This window comes from Melanostigma gelatinosum (assembly GCF_949748355.1).
Source record: "Melanostigma gelatinosum genome assembly, chromosome: 24".
Classification (NCBI taxonomy): Eukaryota; Metazoa; Chordata; class Actinopteri; order Perciformes; family Zoarcidae; genus Melanostigma; species Melanostigma gelatinosum.
This window is the reverse complement of record NC_136657.1, coordinates 1297005-1316997: the sequence shown is the minus strand read 5'-3', so window position 1 is coordinate 1316997 and position 19993 is coordinate 1297005. Positions and strand designations below refer to the sequence as shown.

Below are 19993 nucleotides of genomic sequence, written 5' to 3'. Positions count from 1 at the left end.
TTTGGCTCAGACATCCATGGTCCACAGAGGTTGAATCCTAACATTTCATCGATCTAGTCATAGATATCCAGCTTTGTAAAACATGAATAAATGGTAACAAGTGGTGCAGAGGTTAACGCTGCTGCCTCACAGGAAGAAGCTGCATCAGTTGCAACTTCTGAACCTTTGGGCTTTATCAGAAGGACTGTGAGGAACAATCCTCATTGTTTCAAAGGGGCCTCACACTGTTTTTCTAGGTGTACAATGATTTAGAATCAGTATTAAGACAGTTATGCATTTGTAAAGTACATGCTTGTATTTGATGTATCCCAATACATTAAAGAAACTGTGTAACTGTAAAATGCCAACAGTATTTGTTGCTTCCAGTAAGACTAAAATATAGATTTCAAGATTTCTTCCCATGTTAACTTCTTTTCCCCACTTTTCTCCCTCTAATCCTTCCTCCATCGCTCCTCCCCTTTTCCTCCACCTCCACCCCCTCTGCTCTCTCCTCTTCTTTCTTCTCGAGGAGCAGTTTGCTTTCACATTGAAGAATGGAGGAGAAGAGCGAAGAGCCGATGGCTTTCTCTGTGAGGGTCTTCACTCTGCAGGAGGAGGTGCGGGCCGAGGAGGAGCACATGGAGACACCTGAGGAGGTAACAGTGGAGGCTGCAGAGGGAGCACTCGTGAATACTCATGCATTTTAAGTTTAGGGTTCAAGATGTAACTGATCAAGCTCTTCTCTCAATACTTACTCACAACTTGTGCGGTTATAATTTAACCAGCTCTAAAACGGAGCTCTTCTGGTTTAATGCTATTTGATCTGGTTAAAAATGGCAGAATCAGCAAGAAATGAGATAACAAAACCATGCTAAGCCAAAGGCAGTGTGTATACTGTGTTTATATGCACCAAAGTAGTCTAAGTATCCCTATTAGCTGAAGATATCTTGTTTAACTACTATGTTTGATAAAGTAATTAACAGAAAGGTTTTTCATAATCAATTATTTCTGACTAAATTGCCCTTTTGTTATCATGTCGTCTGACATCATGTTGGTGTGAATATGAACATTGTTTGACTTTACAAAGAAGCGGTTGTGAGGAGCAGTTCACTTTTAAGTCATTCAGGTTTGTCATGTTGAGTGAAGAAATATGTTGCTTTAAAGGGGAACTACACACATTTTCAAAATGCATACATGTTACTCCTATGGTCGAAGTGAACGTGAACAACTCTCCCAAATCCAAAAAGTAGAGTGCAAAAACTCAAATGAGTGATGTCACCAAGTATAAAGTGTGCTCCATAGACCATGAATTGGGGGAGATTAGCACCCAGAGGAATGTTCTGAGGATATCGGAACATTTTCTGCTGAGAACGACACAAAAGAATAAAGCTTGATGACATCACAAGTAAGAGACTGACATCTCTGGTTTGTGGCTTTGAGAGACAGCAGCTCATGTTCACAATTATTGATTGAACTCTGCATGGAAATAACATATTGGGAATCCTAATTTAGGTGGTGTTGCCCTTTAAGAGATGTAAGTCCACATAGAACAACCGAGCGGCAACCTCCGGTGCTGACCTAAAATTAACTATTTTTGTCTCTAACCTAACTAATATCCACGTTCATGACAATGTAGGTATGGGGAATGTTTTCATAACCAGTGGTGGGCCGTCCATTTTATACCTGGGCCTTCACTGCTGCCCTGCAGCTGAAATACCACCTTACGGAGCCACAGCTATTATTCATTTTTAAGGCTGTAACTATCTACATCTTTGTATTAAACCGTTCAGGACGAGTTGTTTGAATAACGCTCGAGCATTTAGAAAATGCAAAAGCCTAAATTCAGGAAAATATAATGTTCTCAGCTGGTCTGGCTGTGGGATCCACTGTCATTCCTTAATGACAAGCCAAGACCCAAAGAGATTATCATAGGATTTTACTTTCACAACTTGAATGTTAAACGTACTGCTCTGCAGTGTCTTTCCTCCTCTCAGCACCCTCTGTCATGGTGCAACTCACTCGGTCAGAATGCTCATATTTGATTGGCAGAGCTGCATCACGTGACGTGATTCACCCATCAGCCTCTGCTGGCTGTTAAGTTTCGTTTCACGATAGTCACGTGCTCGCCCACTGACCAATCACAGCACACTCTGCACCTAGTGGGAACGCTACACACGAACACTGAGCGGCATGTAATGCTGACGTCATTATAGGCCGGCTAGCAGACGCTGACACGTCAAAGAATACGCCCAACATGTCAAACTAAAGATCTGATTGGTTGAACACTATGACAATCAACAATATCGTCTCCATTTACTTTAATCTGCACTGGATGCACCTGAGACTCTGCAGGCCTCTGGCTCTGTTCTTACCTAGAGACACAGAGGTGAGATCTGATTGGATAAAAGCTCTACTTAAAACAAGCTGCACTGGAAGCAGAGCAACTGAGGAAGACAGTAGCTGTGCAATGAGAAAATAAGATAATGGGAAAATCTTTTTATAAATTATAATACATGTAGTGCATTTAAGAAAAATTATTAAATTATAAAACAGATATAACTTTGTGATTCTGTTTCGGCCAGCAGAGAAAGCCTTGCAGGCCCTGACAGCCCGCCACTGTTCATAACTCACCAGTTGTAATTAAAATTGTGCATAATTAAGGCTCTGAAATCTTGGTGTAGTGATTATTCTTGTTTGTGTGAAACAATAAAATTTACTTGACTGCTGTTCCAGCAAAACTGAAGGGTCGTCCAGGCTCAACTTTTCATAAACCTCTAAAACCACCAGGAGACAGTCTGTGTAAAACCAGAAGTCACCGTTGACTTATGCGTCATGAAACTTCCGTACTTAAGTAACGCACCACTGATTGCTCACGTTGCTGGACATTCGTTGGAAAATGCACAAAAAATAACAAACCTTTTTGTAAGATATCGTACAAACCATAGTATGTGGATACAATGTTTAAGTTCATCCACTAAGAGCTGGTCCAAAGACCATCCATCCATTATTTATACCTGCTTATCATCTCAGACACATTCACTCTCACAGCTACAGGCAAACCTAACCTAACCCAACCTAACTTAACCTTAACCAAACCTAACCTAACTTAATCTAACCTAACCTCAACCAAACCTAACCTAACTTAATCTAACCTAACCTCAACCAAACTTAACCTAACCTCAACCTAACTTAACCTAACCTCAACCAAACTTAACTTAACCTCAACCAAACCTAACCTAACTTAATCTAACCTCAACCAAACTTAACCTAACCTCAGCCAAACTTAACCTAACCTCAACCTAACTTAACCTAACCTAACCTCAACCAAACTTAACTTAACCTCAACCAAACCTAACCTAACTTAATCTAACCTAACCTCAACCTAACTTAACCTAACCTCAACCTAACTTAACCTAACCTAACCTCAGCCAAACCTAACCTAACCTCAACCAAACTTAACCTAACCTCAACCTAACTTAACCTAACCTAACCTCAGCCAAACCTAACCTAACCTTAACCAAACTTAACCTAACCTCAGCCAAACCTAACCTAACCTAAACCACACACAACTAAACCTGAACCAAATCTGTGAGAGAAAACTGTAGCACCCGGAGGTTTGTTTTGGTGATGATTTGGAAAGGTTCTGTTAAATTAAAATCATACTTCAAAAAGAGGTATGGCTAAACGTGTTTAATAGACTGACAGGTGTCTCAGCCTATCACAGTCAGCAGGCTTGTCACACCCCGGGCTTCCTCCTCTTTGCCCAAACGTAGATTTGAATAGTCTGCAGGGTGAATATTAAAAGTAGCTGCACAGAGGACTTCCTACTGGATCTGATCTGGTGTAGTTTGGCCCGATGCGGTGTGCAGTCATACAATCCAGTGTGCTGTTCTCTGAAGGAGGTGCAGGTCCAGGAGGAGGTGAGCAGAGAGCAGCAGGTCAGTGTGTGCAGACAGGGAGCAGAGCAGGAGCTCACTCTGCTCCTCAGCCCAGGACTGGAGGCTCAGCAGCTCACTGTGCAGGATGGTGAGCGCGCGCACACACACACACACACACACACACACGCAATGTTTGTTTATTTAGAGAATGGCTGTAGTAGTGGAAAAAGTGTGTGCCAAAAGTGCAGTGTTTGGATAAAGCTGAGGACCCAACCAGAGATGGAATGTTGGAGTCCTGATGACAGCTGATCATTAATAACATCATGTGAAGTTAAAGCTGGTCAGTGGTGGAAGATTTATTATATTATCTATTATGGCGAAAGTACCACACTGTTGAAATACTCTATTACAAGAAAAAGCTCTGCATTCAAATGGAGAGAAATATAAATTGTACCTGAGTATTAAAAACTAAATGTATGATGCAGAGTGTTCTATCATTATATATCATACCATTGGATGATTAGGTTGTAGCTGCTCAACATGGAGCTAACTTTAACTCCTGCATAACAGTGTGTCATGTTTTATACAATGGTCATTAATCTCCATCTTAACCAGTAATTGTGTAAGTATCAATTAATTATGGAGACCTGAATGTCTTGAATAAAAATGTGTGAAATAAGTGAAACACGTAAAAAGAACCCTCTGGTTCTAGTTAGCACCTTTATTTTTGGTGTCTCAGATTTCTGTTCCTGTGTGGTTTAAAGCAAAATGTTTTCAGCCAACAGAGCATCAGTCTTCCATCTCACTGTTTCCAAGGAGATGGACTGCTGCCAGGTCGGAGGACAGTCCTTCCTGGTTACCGTCGGCAAACAGAGTCTCCTGCTGCAGTTCACAACTCCAACTGGTTTGTACATACGTGCTTAAGTTCACACTGCTTATGATCCTGGGGTTCAGGACTTTAAACTAAAACATCATGTCCTCTCTGACTCTCCAGATATGAAAAACTTCCAGCGGTTATTGAAGAGAGGGGATGATGAAGAGACTAGGAAAGGTTGCACAGAAGAAGATGAGAGGGGAAACAAGGATGTAGAGAGAGGCCAAACAAGACATCCAAGTACTGAGAATGGCCCTACACAGGATTACCAGGTAGGCCACTCAGTAGTTCTGACTTTGCAGGTGTAGGAATAAAGAGATACTTGAAAAAGAACTTCAAACTGTTCATTGTTGTGTGTTTAGTTCCACAGCTGTCTGTCCCAGCATCAGAACCTGCTTCAGGACTACCTGAGGATCACCACCTATCAGAGGGCCATTCTACTCAATGAGAGTGACTTCAGAGACAAGGTGACAGCGTGTGTGTTCACATGTTCCCCAAGACACACATCAAACTCCATCCATTCCGCTGATAGAGGCGTAAAGTTATGCATCATTAATGGAGTTGCTGCTTTAACGGCGTTGCTCAGTGTTTAGTTGTGCTAAATGACATCGTTTAATCTTTCCGGTAAGTACGTTACAAACAAGCCTTTTTTTCGCGAGCCAAAATTAGCATGCCAATTAATATCACATTAAACATGAACTACTGATGCACCTTGATAATCAAGCTAGCTAGCTTTTTTTTTGTTTTTTAGGCCTAGCTCCTCCATAGCTCCACCCTGTCGTCCAAATATGGTCACTTTTGGTAAAAAAAAAAACAACAACCAAGAAGTCGACGACCAAAATGCTAAACCTGAGGCTTCAAACCGGCAGTCCACGAACCAATGGGGGACGTCAAGAGGACGACGTCCACTTGTATATACAGTCTGTGGGCCAAAGCTGTACTACATTTTTCCGTACACACCATTTGGGGTTCAGCATACTGAACGATAGTTCAATCAGCCAACCCTCCAAACAATGGTCTACCTTACGATGTCACTTAAAAGAAACAGGTCATAGGTCGTGAACCTCAGTCAGACGAGGAGACGTGTTGTAAACAGGTTAGTGGTCACAAGTTATTTGTGATGTAACAGTTACCATCACAGTTTACAAACCCACTTCCTGCTTCAACTGCGATTTGTTCGAGTGATGTCACCATGTTCCCACATCTCCCAGAGAACAGTTACTCTGGTGAGTATAATGTGATAATATGTCATAGGAATGATGGCAAAACTTTAAAAATATGACCCAATTTGTGATAAACAAAAATGAAAATTTTTTGTTTTTCCATTAAAAAAACACTTTGGGTAAAATGGAACCAGAGAGTAAGCTAATACAATTAACAAATAAACCAACCAACAGTAGCTGCTGTGATACTACATGAATCCAGCTCTGCTTGCTAAAAATAAGATCACAAACCAAATAATCAAAGTGGTTTTATCCACACAGATACACTGAAGTACTGGTTGTATGAGGGTTCGTGTTTCTTGTTGTTGGACCTTATCAATATAATGTTATCAATATAATATAATAAGGCCTAGTGGTCTACGACTCATACCGGCTAACAGCAACCTCCCCGCTTCAAATCTCTCAGAGACGCATGTCGTATATGTTTTGGGAGTGCATTTGTATTTAGTTTGTTCTAACCAGCCCTCCCTTTCTCTTTCTGTCTCTGTAGGTGGTTCTGGATGTGTGTTGTGGTTCTGGTATTCTGTCTTTCTTTGCAGTCCAGGCAGGAGCCACCAGAGTGTATGCTGTTGAGTCCAACCCGATGGCCAAGTACACACAGGTCATCCTCCCTCTTTGTCATTATAATGGCGTAAGCTCTAATGCTCACATGCTTTAAAACGGCTCTTTTTCTCTGCAGGAAATGCACTTTGACTGAATCTCCCATGCAGATTTTTGGAGAGCACTGTTATGTGTCTGCTGGCCTAGTTAGAGCCTAAAAAGAAACCACAGCAATGCACTAAACGCACTCTCACACACAGAGTACATACATCACATGCAGAGCGTGGCATACTAGGGAGTTAATGGGTTGCAGCAACATCTGGCCCGATGTTCAGAAGGATATGGGCTGCAGCACAGAGATGCTGCTGCACACAGTACTGGATTATACCTGCCTTCGTAGGAATATTACCGATTTTGATCCTTCTAGTTTTCTTTTTCCAAAGATAATCCACAGAATTATCGGAAAGTCTTTCTGCAGAGTTTTGGATTCTGTGGACACCACAAACTGAATGATTTTGACCTCTAATGTATTGGGGTGGAAATCTCAGAGAAAGATCTCTCGAAAAGTCAACAAATGGTTTACGAATTTAAAAATCTTCCCGTAGACAACAATGCGTGTCGTCAGAGCTTGAAATGATCGTGCTTTGTTCTCAAAGTGTTCTGAATTGGCTCCCACTTAAATTCCTGCCTGTGACTGGCTTTTTCTCCATGGCAACGGCAATGACAGAGGCACTTGACTATTGTAATATTTTGAGAATTAGAAATTGGCCAGAATACAAACCGACAGGATTGCTTCATTATCTGGGAGACTTCTGTGTGTCTATGTTAAGCACCATTGAGGATGAAAGAACTCTATAGCAGCAGCATCAGAAGAAGATAACGTGGTGTTTCTTCTTCATCTTTTACTGAACTCATCGATGTTGGCAGTGAAGAGAGCATAGAACGGCTTTAGTTCCCCGTCAGAAGGGTAACACGGTGACAATATTCTGAATATTCCAACTTTGAAACGGATATTCTTCTTAGAAGAATCTTCTTAGGTGTCTAAAATACGTTTTGCTGCTGCCCTCTGCCCACAGCAGTACATGGCGTTGCTCCAGTGCTGGTCTGTTCCTCCAAATTAGGGAAGTGCCAACCTAGTTCAGGTAAAACACAGACTGTGGATAAGTACCTAAAAACGATCCCTTTAAAGGGAAAATTCACCCTGTTTCATGTGGAAAGTCGAATCAGTGCTGATGGTAAATGTCATCCACTGAAGAAATACATTCCCTCGTGCTGCTTTATTGACAGAGAAAGCTAATCTCTCCTGCTGCCGCTTATGCACACAAGTACCAGGATGCATTGCGCGCCAATGGTGTTTTTACTACTTCTACAAGAACTCACAAAACGTCAATGAGGAAAATATTCTTACGCCGAACCCGACACCTGCAGCTCTCACTCCTTCTGAGTCACTCCTTAAGAATCAGCCAAAACGCTGTCAAATCTAGATTGTAAAATCGACAATGGAACAAATGTACACTCATATTTTGGGATGCCATCTTCGCTGTTGGAAACGTAACGCAAGAACGAGCAGGAGAACAAGGATGTTTGTCAGCGGCATTGCGCCCCACAGACACCAGAACTGAAGGATCCATCTTTTGTTCTTTAGGATGCAGATGTTTAGAAAGAACAGCCGATTTTGCAGCTGCGCCCCAGAGACACAGAACATTAGTAAGACCTGCAGGCGTGTTTCACACTAAATACCTAACTCGGATAGGTAGAGATGAGGTTAAAAATCAGTGAATTGTCAGTGAAGGAAGTTGTATTCTGATTGGGCTCTTATTCAGATAATTACTGGAATTAACGGCTGTATGTGAACAGCTAATCATGTGTCATTTAAATAAAAGAATGGAATTACTGGCTGGTTTTAGTGGTAAGATTGGTGTTTGGCACAAATAACAGCAACTGGAAACCTGAAATGACTTCCCTCTCCAGATGTTCATCGCTGTAGGCCTGGTTGTATAGTATCTAGATGGACCTTTCCTTCTCACAACAATGAGACATTTACTGCCTTCTCCATACAGCATGGTCCAATGTATTTGTCATGGTCTTATGGGGAAAATGGGGATGCGTTAGTAGCTTGTTTGATAGTGCACATGTGTCTTTCTCCTGTGCAGATCCTGGTCCAGAATAACTGTCTGTCTGAGCGGATCAGGGTTCTAGAAGGGAAGGTGGAGGAGGTCAGCTGCCCCGACATGGTCGACGTCATTGTCTCTGAGCCAATGGGATACATGCTGCTCAATCTAAAACTCATGGAGAGCTTCTTGCATGCCAAAAAATGGCTCAGACCCAATGGTAGGAGTAGAGAAACATCAGGGATGCAGAGGACAAAACCTCAGTCACTGTTTCCCCAAAGTGTTGACATGACAGTGAATAAAACTAATACATTTTCATTTTAGTACTGATGTAAGGTATTAGGTCCCAATTAAGCTCCCAATCTTGAGGACTGTTGTGTGTAGGGGGCCTATGGTAAACTCTAGTTTGAGGAGGGGAATTACTTGGGACTAGTTTGTGTTGACTCGGGACTTTCTTTGGGACTTAATTGTCAGACTTGGGACTGGTTTGCATTGACTTGGGTCCTGCTTTGGGACTTTCCCGTCATGACTCAGGACAAGTTTGTGATGACTTGGGTCTTGCTTTGGGACTTTCCCATGTTGACTCTGCACTTTTAGGTATTGACTTGGGTTTTGACTTGGGACTTGTTGGTATTGACTTGGGTTTTGACTTGGGACTTGTTGGTATTGACTTGGCACTTAGAACTAGAATATCCTTTCTTGACCTGGGACAGCTCATTTCTTCCCCAAGGCCCTCCAAAGGGGTTACTCCAGCTGTTTACCTCGTCAGTCTAAGTGTCTGCTTATGTCTCTGACTTTACTTCTGTCTCTGTTTACTGTCACTGTTCGTTTAGCTCGCTGTCTTATTTGCCCTTTATGTGTGTCTCTCTCGCTGTCTCCAGGTCTGATGTTTCCCTCCTATGGTGATATTCATCTGGCTCCTTTCAGTGATGAGCAGCTTTACTTCGAACACTACGCACGAGCTAGTTTCTGGTCTCACTCACACACACACACACACACACACACACACACACACACAAGCATGTATAGGCATAAATCCATGCATGAGGACGCAAACACACTGGCTCCCTTTCATTCCCCTGTCTCCGTCTCTCTCACAGAGACACACATGTTCCTCAGTCAGCCATGTTTCCTGTTGAGTGTTAAACGCTCGAGTTCAGTCCAGTCCTGACTCACACAGGGGAACCAAGAGACTGACTGGTATGAGCTTTTGGAGGCCGATAACTTGGGGTTAAAGCTGATGTTATGTGCCATTGATATGATTACATTGTCCTCTCAGTCAGCTGAATGTTTTTGAAGAATTGGATTCTGACAGGACATGGCATCTAAAGGTGGTAGGGTTGGCCTGGGCGATTAGTCAAATTTTACAGCACATGCAATTACATTTTTTGCATCCAATGATTATGAAAACGAGATATTCAAGACAAAAAGTTCCCCATCCCACCACAGCGTACAAATAAAAAAGATCTGTGTTTAATTGACTACCATGTATAAATCTTCAGGTATATAGAATGTTACTATATTCTATCAAAACAGGATGTGACAGTATCATGCAGAGAGGACCCTGTAAAGACCAAACTACAGTAAAGAGCCTCATTCAGGCTGAACAATACAAGTCATCTGTGTAACAGTGAACCAGTATTCTGGCCTGAACAGCTGCTACATCTGGATATAGTGATGCAACGAACATAACCGAGTTCACCAAATGGGATAGACATGGAACCCATAGTGATACACAGACATGAAGATGAGAAGCATTTCTTTTTGACTCACTCATTTATTTTGTTCCACAGAATATTTCTTCTTCTTCCACAAAAGTGGAAAAGATCTATTCTGCTGTATCCATGTTTCCTGGAAAACCTGTGCAAACAATACGACATCTGCTGTACAGTTTGTTTGTGCACAAGTGCATGCAAGCATACCAGCGTGTGTGTGTGTGTGTGTGTGTGTGTGTGTGTGTATGTGCACTGCCACGGTCTGTGCCCTTCACTGCTCCTCCACTATGTGTAAAAGTCAGGCTCAGTCAGCCTTGAGGAATGAGGGTCAACTATATGCTGATGCAATTAGCAACATTACTGTGGAAAAAACATGAAGTCATTGGTTCATCGACCGTTGCGACACCATCAACGTTACGACCCTCACGTGTGGTCGTTGGCTTTGAGTAGCGACCGAAAGAATGAGATTGTGGATAAAAGCGGCCAAAGACGGCTTTGCTCCTTAAATCTGTGATCACTTCACAGATCGGTGAAATCTGTGACGTGATTTTAAAGATGGATAAGTTGGTTGCATTCAGGATATGTAACTTTTGGTGAGACCTCCAGCATCCCAACAGGAAAAAAGTTACCTGAGTCACAGTAATCATCCTCAATATATCCTTCCATCACATACTGTACACAGAGCGGCACTCGGCTGAACGACATGAGAGGCAACTCTTGATAAATCCAACAAACATGCGACAGTATCCACAGGAACCACAGTAACAGCAGAGACTAAAGAATGATTTGATCATTTGTTGAATAAAGGAATCTGCTCATGAACTACCACCTGTGTCAGTCAGCTGACTGAGTTCTCTGCTCTCTCTTCAGGCAGCAGAGAGGCTTCTATGGAGTTAACCTGAGTGCTCTCCACAGTGCTACAATGGAGGAGTTTTTCAGACAGCCGATAGTGGTACGTGTGGCACAACTCGGTAACCTTCAGTGTGTTAAGAAAGGAAATGTTGGATTTCAGATGTGAAGAATAATGCAGAGGGCATCTAAAATATTCCCCAGAAGGAAAAATGCCCCAACTCTAAGTATGGCTAAAATACAATAAAATAAATACTGAATCAGATTCTTTAATCGTTGTCTGTTTCAGGACTCATTTGATGTTCAGATCCTGATGGCCAGGTCTGTCAAGCACTGCATCAACTTCATGGAGGCTAAAGAAGAAGACTTACACAGGTTAGATCCATAATCATGACGGATGATGAGGTGTTATCGGTAAAACTGGATTTTAATCAGTGCATTTAGTGACGGTATAAGTAGTGTATACACATTTAATGAACACTATAATGCACCACAGATGCTCATCAAGCAATCAGCACTATTCTGATGTCATTTTATGGTAAACACTTCCTGTTTGTTGAAAGGGGCTTTAGATGCCTCTACTATAAGAACTTATTAAGTCCACTAACAACTACAAATGTGTGCTGAATCAGCAGAACATTGAGAGTAAATGAAATGGCGTACTGCCAGAGCTGTTTGATTGACACATGATAGTGTTTTAAAGTGAAGAGTCACCAAAGATCTGAAATATATGAAGTGATATTTCTGATGCAACCAATGATCTAAATGCTGACGTGATCAAATGAATTCGTCGAAATGCAGAACAACTTACTGAGTCTAGGAATCAAACCTGTTTGTTTCTTCCAGAATGGAGATTCCCTTTGTGTTCACACTGCTGCAGTCTGGTCTGGTCCATGGACTGGCCTTCTGGTTCGATGTGGCCTATATAGGATCCAAGTAAGAGATGCACAACAGTTGATCCACAGTGGGCGAGATATGTGAAGAACACACAGACAGACAGACAGATTCCTTGCTTTATATGATAGACTGGTACATAAGAAGTGGACGTATAGTTGCCCATTGGTTTGTGGATTGCCGCATTGAAGCCTCAAATTCTGCATTTTTGCATCTTGGCTTTTTGTAACAGTGAACAGGAAGTGACCATATTTGGACTGAGGAGTAACGTAGAGACGCCGTATACGGCACTGGTAGAGACCTGTCAATCACAAGGTAGCCCCGCCCTAAAGCATCCCCTGCTTTGTGGTCTATTTTCTCGTAGACTTCGATACAATCAGACAGCTCCCTGCTGGCCATTAGGAAGAATGCAAGTTTAAGACACTTACTCATTGGCTTCACTCTTCAGAACCGGAGGCTAGTGCCTGCTTTAGATGTACTAGTGACACCCCGCCCTCTCTCTCTGGGCCTTTGCAGGTCAACAGTGTGGCTCTCCACAGCTCCCACGGAGCCTCTGACCCGCTGGTATCAGGTCAGATGTTTGCTTCAGACGCCGCTCTTCGGCAAGCTGGGACAGACTCTGTCTGGGACGGTCCTGCTGGTCGCCAACGACAGGTACAACTGTACTTCCATCAAGCCCGGTCTTCATAATGTTTCCCCTGAAGATCTTTGAGTGGGACGGGAAACGTAGATCGTCTGTCTCCTTGCTACTGCAGCATTGTTTGCTTCAGAACAGTTCCAGATCAATCAGTCAACAGTGAACACTCTCATGATTTCTGTCTGTGACCTGTGAGTGTAACGAATAATCAGGAACTTTTTCCACATCCCAGGCAGAGCTATGACATCAACATCACCGCCACAGTTGACCAATCAGGCTTCAGATCTGGAAACGTCCTGGACCTCAAGGACCCCTTCTTCAGGTTACTCCTTTTCCCTCTGATACATTTAACAATAAGACCAGATGCTATTCTATTCACATTGACATGTCACAGGAAATTCTACTTCATATTGACCGTGGATATGTTGACCCCATTGGTTTCCTTTGGATTACCGTATATATGTTTTTGCCAGGTTTGAATCAGTCTGACTGGACTGTTTCAGAAAGCAGGTTTAACAACTCTGAGCCTAACCCTGAACTCTGAGTTCAATAATCCTGAGAAGGAGAACTCAGAGTTTTCGGTCATCTGATTAGAGTTTATTCCCCCTGAGTTAAGCTCGTGCTTTGTAAAGAAAGAAAGCCATCATCATTGGTGCCATGGTGTTAATAGACCCAGAGTTTAAGTTCACTCTCTTTCAACTCAGGGTTAGTTTTCTTTCTGAAACGCTTCTTGTACTCATCATCTCCAAGTTGCTTTATGAAACAGGTTGGTTCCGTTTGTTCGGTCCATTCAACACATGCTTGTCTTCCATGAAACAGCCCTCTAGTGAGAAAAACACGAAACATTTGAATGACAAGTGAAACTGTGTGCAGGACTCCATTTTGTTAGAGAGCCGCAGACCGTTGGCCACCAAGAGGTCCAGGCAGCGAGGCCTCTCTCCTCCAGGACAACACAGGTGACCTTTGAACTGAGTCTCGTGCACGTTATGGAACGACCAAAACATGCACAGAGAACGGCGTCCTGGAGAATCCACTAGAGGGCAGCAAAGTGCCGGCAATACTGTAGAGCGTTCACCTGCAAAGATAACATCTACTGTGAAACACCAACCACAAATATGCAAATGATGTGGAAATTAAGCACATCTTACATTTTTCATGTCAAAAATAAATATTGATTCATTTGATTGAGCTAGTACATTAAAAACATGGTCCACATGGTCAAGGGCCATCCTGCACAAATACGATTTGTTTTACTTACTGCAGTATTATTCAAATTCACCTTACACGCTATGTTAATAAGTATGATATTATTGTTATTATTCTTTACCATATGTCTCTCTTTCATCTCAGGAACCTCATCAGGAATCACCAGATGTCACACCTCCACACAAGTCAACTGACATTGTTTGTTGTTTGTTGTTGTTCTTTAATACAGGTTGTCAGCAAAACATTGGTGCTGAATATAAAGCCCGAACAAATATTAAATGTGACAACCTTTTAGTATGAAGTTCAGATTTTGTATCTTTGTATCATACACATTCATAAACAGACCTCACAATGTGGTTAAAAAACACATAAGCACAAGGAAACTGGAAACTAATATTTCTATAGCAGCAGTTTTCTCTGTGAATATATTTAATATTCAATAATAAAACTTTTCCCTCACAAGCCCTTTTAATGGGATTCATGATTGTGTTGACTCCACACGGTGTATCGCAGGGCTGTATAGTATAATATACTTTGTAGTTTGGGGCAGAACATTCATTTACTGTGTGGAATGTGTTTAACTACATCACAACAAAAGCACAAAATTATGCTTATTCGCTTATTTTTCAACAACAGAAGGAAAATAAATGTCTATATGTGTGTGTATAAAGTACCCAAAAGCCATACTTGAGTAAAAGTAAAGATACCTTCCTGGAAAATGACTCCAGTAAAAGTCACCTATTAGAATACTACTTGAGTAAAAGTCTTAAAGTATCTGATATTTATTGTACTTAAGTATCAAAAGTAATTTTCTGATGTTAAATGTACTTAAGTATTGAAAGTAAAAGTACAAGTAAATGCTGTTAATAAAGAAGCAAAGGGTCAGAATTGTGAGAATGATGAAGTTTATTCTGTTAAGTGCTGTGGCACCATGACCAAGGACATGGAGCTGTGTTGAACATAATTGGGTTGGCTGTGATCCATCCAGGAGCAACAATGTTCAACATAATATATTGTACATAAGTATACTTTTGCATCTACTATGAACTTATCATCATAATTCTCCGAAAAGCAATATGACACTATGAAGGAGTTGTAACAGTGCGTTTATAAGTCTGCTCATTAGACTAGAGGATGTAGAGGGCCAATGCATAATATTGTGTTCAGCAAAAAATATCCACTTGATGCATCAGGTCAGTGTTTAGAGAAAGGACACCTGCCTTGTAAACTCCTATGGGCCTGATTTAAACACAATAGGCAAAGGTTTTGCTCAAGTTGAATCTGCAATTGGGCGACTGCTACCATCATAACTCCATCTGATCATCCACAACATGACTCAAATATCAAAACATGATCAATACTAAAGCAGCACCGAAAGTAACAACCCAGTCATTACTTGAAACTGAAAAATGTTCTGTTCATCTTCAAAAGACAATTCTATTAGAATGTAAAGAAGTTACATTGTATTACAATGTAACTTCTTTACATTCTAATACAATGCAACTTCTTTACGTTCTATTAGAATGTAAAGAAGTTACATTGTATTAGAATGTAACTTCTTTACGTTCTATTGGAACGTAAAGAAGTTACATTGTATTAGAATGTAACTTATTTACGGTCTATTAGAATGTAAAGAAGTTACATTGTATTAGAATGTAACTTATTTACGTTCTATTACAATGTAAAGAAGTTACATTGTATTAGAATGTAAAGAAGTTACATTCTAATACAATGTAACTTCTTTACGTTCTATTAGAATGTAAAGAAGCTACATTGTATTAGAATGTAACTTCTTTACGTTCTATTGGAACGTAAAGAAGTTACATTGTATTAGAATGTAACTTATTTACGGTCTATTAGAATGTAAAGAAGTTACATTGTATTAGAATGTAACTTATTTACGTTCTATTAGAATGTAAAGAAGTTACATTGTATTAGAATGTAACTTATTTACGTTCTATTGGAACGTAAAGAAGTTACATTGTATTAGAATGTAACTTATTTACGTTCTATTAGAATGTAAAGAAGTTACATTGTATTAGAATGTAAAGAAGTTACATTCTAATACAATGTAGCTTCTTTACATTCTATTAGAACGTAAAGAAGTTACATTGTATTAGAATGTAACTTCTTTACATTCTATTAGAATGTAAAGAAGTTACATTGTATTAGAATGTAACTTCTTTACGTTCTATTGGAACGTAAAGAAGTTACATTGTATTAGAATGTAACTTATTTACGTTCTATTAGAATGTAAAGAAGTTACATTGTATTAGAATGTAAAGAAGCTACAGTGTATAGAATGATTCTATTGAAGTTATTCCTTTTTTAAATGTTTTAGACGAGTCACTTATCACTTTAAAAGAGTGATTATAGCTGATTTAACTTACAGACATGAGATTGATCTTCTCATGTCACTCTCTTCATACAATGATATAAATTCATCCCCGTTTTATTGATATCTTACAAAAAGTTACTTCTCATTTTGCGTGCGTTTTTCCTGCAAAAGTCCAGCAACATGAGTCTGTTTTGGCTTGTTACATGCATTCTGTCTTTTCAAAACAAACTTCCATCTTCACAGGAAACAACGAAGGTTTAGGCGATGAAACTACTTCGTTAGGTTTAGGAAAAGATCGTGGTTTGCGTTCAAATATCTGGCGTTTATTGAAATAAAGTGGCGTTGCTTAAGTGCGGAAGTCACGTCACAAATAAATCAACATTGGCTTCTTGTTTCACACACAGCACAAACTGCGGCCTCCTGGAGGAAACACCAGTGTTAGTTTGACCCATCCACCTCTCCTCATCCCACCCGTCCTGTGTGGAATTCTACTCATGTTGTCGCTCGCTAGCTTATAGCATGTAGCATCCTGGGCATCACTGGGAATCAAAGCACCGCGGCTTTGAGAGCACTTGTTTGCAATTGCGCATTAACGTGATTAAATGTGTCATGGTCCCTGTACCAGAGAGAACTACATGTCCCATCATGCTTTCAGCACTGGCACAAGTGGACAGAGAAAAGATCCACCAGTGGATCAGCGTGCTGTCCGGTCCAGAGACCAGAGAGTCCGCACGCGATCTGGCTCCCACGCTGTTTACCGTAGCGGACCTGCTGCAGGTGAGTCGGGCCAGTGTTTTCCACACATCTCGGGTTACACGTGCTGGATTCCCGCCAGGTTAGGCAGGAGAGGCACTGACACTCAGGCGTTATCCTCCAAAATGAAATATTCTCTGCCATTGCTAGGAAATCTACAACAGCTCTGATAGAGGAATCATATGCACACAGCTTATTATTTCGACCAGTTCAGCCTCTTCACTGTTGTTGCTGCAGCTTTCTGCATAATCCACAGCTGGTCTAGCTCATGAGCCTAGTCCTCATATGGCCCAATCCCACATGATTTATGTAACATTCTCATTATATTTAGTTTGTGACGCACAGCAACAAAATACATCACATCTCACAAGTGAGTGATGTGGATTGCGGCAATAGTTTGTAATGAACAATTCAATTTATTGCTTAATTTAATCCATGTCCATATGATTCCCGATTATTATCATGGTATTAATGCAGACATACCCATTAGAATGTGGATTATTTTGACACTAATCATGACTCTGAATCTGTTCATTTAAAGGAATGCCCCAAAAGTGGTTCCTTGAATTCTTGAAGGAAGTGTGGTTGAGACCAACAGTCTGGAGAGTAGACAAAACCTCAGACTGTTTGAAAATGTTCATCGGTCAATATGTTCAGCATGTTCATCATCATTGCATCAACATCAACATTGGCACCTTCTCCAGCAGTATTGTTATAGTATTTAGAATTCTAAGGGTGATGATGGGCGGTTGACGCTTTGGGGCGTTGTTTCTATTTGTTCTGAAAAAGAGAGGAACATTATTAATAAATGCATTATCCAAAAGGAAATAAAAAGGTACCATCTTGGTGTAGTTTAGACCCAGTGTCCGCTGTGTCTCATCTCTGATATTTATGTTACATGTTATATAATTAGTAGTGCTCGGCAAATTAATGCGTTAATTTCACGTTAATCCCTTCATCCCTGTCCTCAGGAGTCACCAGGGGAAGCTTTATGTGTTCTTGGGTTAGTGGGTTGGTGCTCCATTATGAGGAATCAATGGTCCAGTGTTTGGGATTTATAGAATATAGCACTCATAACTATGTTTTCATTCGTGCTGCAGGGATGATGTATTCTTGTTTGCCAACAGGAAGTTATAGAAGACATCCTAATAAACTTGGTGGGAGGGTGTAGAAAGGGCCAGAGAAGAAGCCATTACATTAAGGAGTGGATGTAGTGTAAATGACTTCAGGTCACTTATTGTAGAGGTGGCTGCTGGGTATTGTAGTTTTTCTCTCCTGAGAGGTCATTGTGAGGGAGCCCCTCCATTTTAGTCTTGGCTCGCTGTGTGTAATCTGAGCTGGGAAGCTGATCTGAAGCTGTGGATTATTAATGCCTCAGAACCTGAGCAGGGATCACAGATGAAGACCACAGAGAGAATATTAATATTCACAACTTCTGAACGTATGAGTGTGAGCTCTCCGCTGGGATGTGATGGGATGTCAGCAATGACTGCAGAGGTGATCTGGGGTCAGTTTGTTCATGTGATGGTCTGCTGCTAAACTGGCCTGATCAAAGTTTGATGAGCGCGTCTTAGTAACATTACACGGGACAGACAACACTGTGGAGCTCTGCTGGTCCTCCACCTGATGGGATAGAGGGGGTCCAGGACCAGATCTGGTCCGACATGAGGACCATAAAGGGTCTTTGGATCAGATGCTGGGAGGGTCCGGTCAGACACAAGACGCACCACTCTGCTCAGAGAAAGCAACATTTGTAACTCACATTTCTTTATGTATGACAGTTTCCTTAATATTAGATTTAAAAGAAATCCCAAGATATTGAATGGTAACTGTATCGTGATGCTTATTGTATTGCATTACAGTCATTTAGCAGACGCTTTCAGCCAAAGCGACTTACAATTCGGAGTCTATCACATTTCTACACCGTAGGCACAACTACGGGAGCAATTTTGGGGTTAAGTGTCTTGCTCAAGGACACATCGACATGCGACTAGCAGAGCCGGAGCCGAGGATCGAACCGCCACCCCTCTGATTGAAAGACGGCCCTGCTATCCACTTAGCCACAGTCGCCTCTGATTCTTGCAAATATACCGTCCTCCTCTCCTCGTCCACGGGACGTGATGAGGTTAGATGTCAGAGTAGTTTAAGAAATGCTAAGCGGGGCCAAACAGCTGATCGAGCAACAGGACTGAGGGGATCTGGAGAGGGGGAGGAGGGGGGGAGGGGGGAGGGGAGCGTCACAGAGAGGACACTCTGGCTTCAGTCGTCCTCCATCACTGCAGCTCGGCATGCAGAGGGACGGCAGCAGCTCCCGGGCCATCTGATCTGTTCCAGCTCTGCAGCACCGACCGGGACTCGGGGATGATCCTGCAACAGGTCAGACCCACATAGCAATATGACAAAAGGCTTCTTTTTACTTTACTCATGAAGGGCTATAAAACAGGGAAATGCGGTACGACACTTCCGTGAACAGCCAGTGATAGTTGGACCTTCAATATGTGCGGATGTATGACAACAGTAAAAGAAGAAAGCATTGGAATATTCAGTACAATTTGGCTTTTTAACCACTTTGTTAGGAAAATGTAGGACGAGACAGAAAACCAGACAACACTGTCGAGTGAATTTCTAATCTGTCGGTTTGCTAACAGACAACATTTTCATGTTATCTCTGACTTTATTTAAACTAGATGTGCCACCTGTGAGAGAACACAGGACCGTTGTCCTTCTGGAACTGAATGAATATTTCAATTCTAAACCCCCTGGGCTTTCTGATTCATGTTGTGTGTTTTTGTGTATTCTTTGTCTAAGTCATGTATTTGCTGTGTTTTATTGTAATGTATTTACTGCAGTGTATCTATTGTCTCGGCCAAGTGACCCAGTGGAAGCTTAGCCAATCATAATAGCATTACTGCCGGCTGAGAAAAGGTGGTTTTGATCAAATGATGTAGTTCTGTACATAAGAATGAACTTTATTCATGAAATAAATGACGTTAGGT

General features: G+C 41.4%; 1 protein-coding gene across 1 annotated transcript; it reads left to right on the top strand.

Annotated features, from left to right (window-relative positions):
* The first annotated feature begins 510 nt into the window (after positions 1–510).
* On the top strand, positions 511–14211 carry LOC306797339 (histone-arginine methyltransferase CARM1-like). Its single transcript, XM_079296662.1, has 15 exons — positions 511–635; positions 3879–4005; positions 4636–4761; positions 4852–5003; positions 5094–5198; positions 6445–6555; positions 8648–8825; positions 9487–9577; positions 11191–11272; positions 11459–11544; positions 12016–12105; positions 12580–12717; positions 12933–13022; positions 13574–13656; positions 14051–14211. The coding sequence occupies exons 1-14, from the start codon at positions 534–536 to the stop codon at positions 13587–13589; spliced, it is 1494 nt and encodes a 497-aa protein (XP_079152788.1). The 5' UTR covers positions 511–533; the 3' UTR covers positions 13590–13656; positions 14051–14211.
* Positions 14212–19993: the final 5782 nt, after the last annotated feature.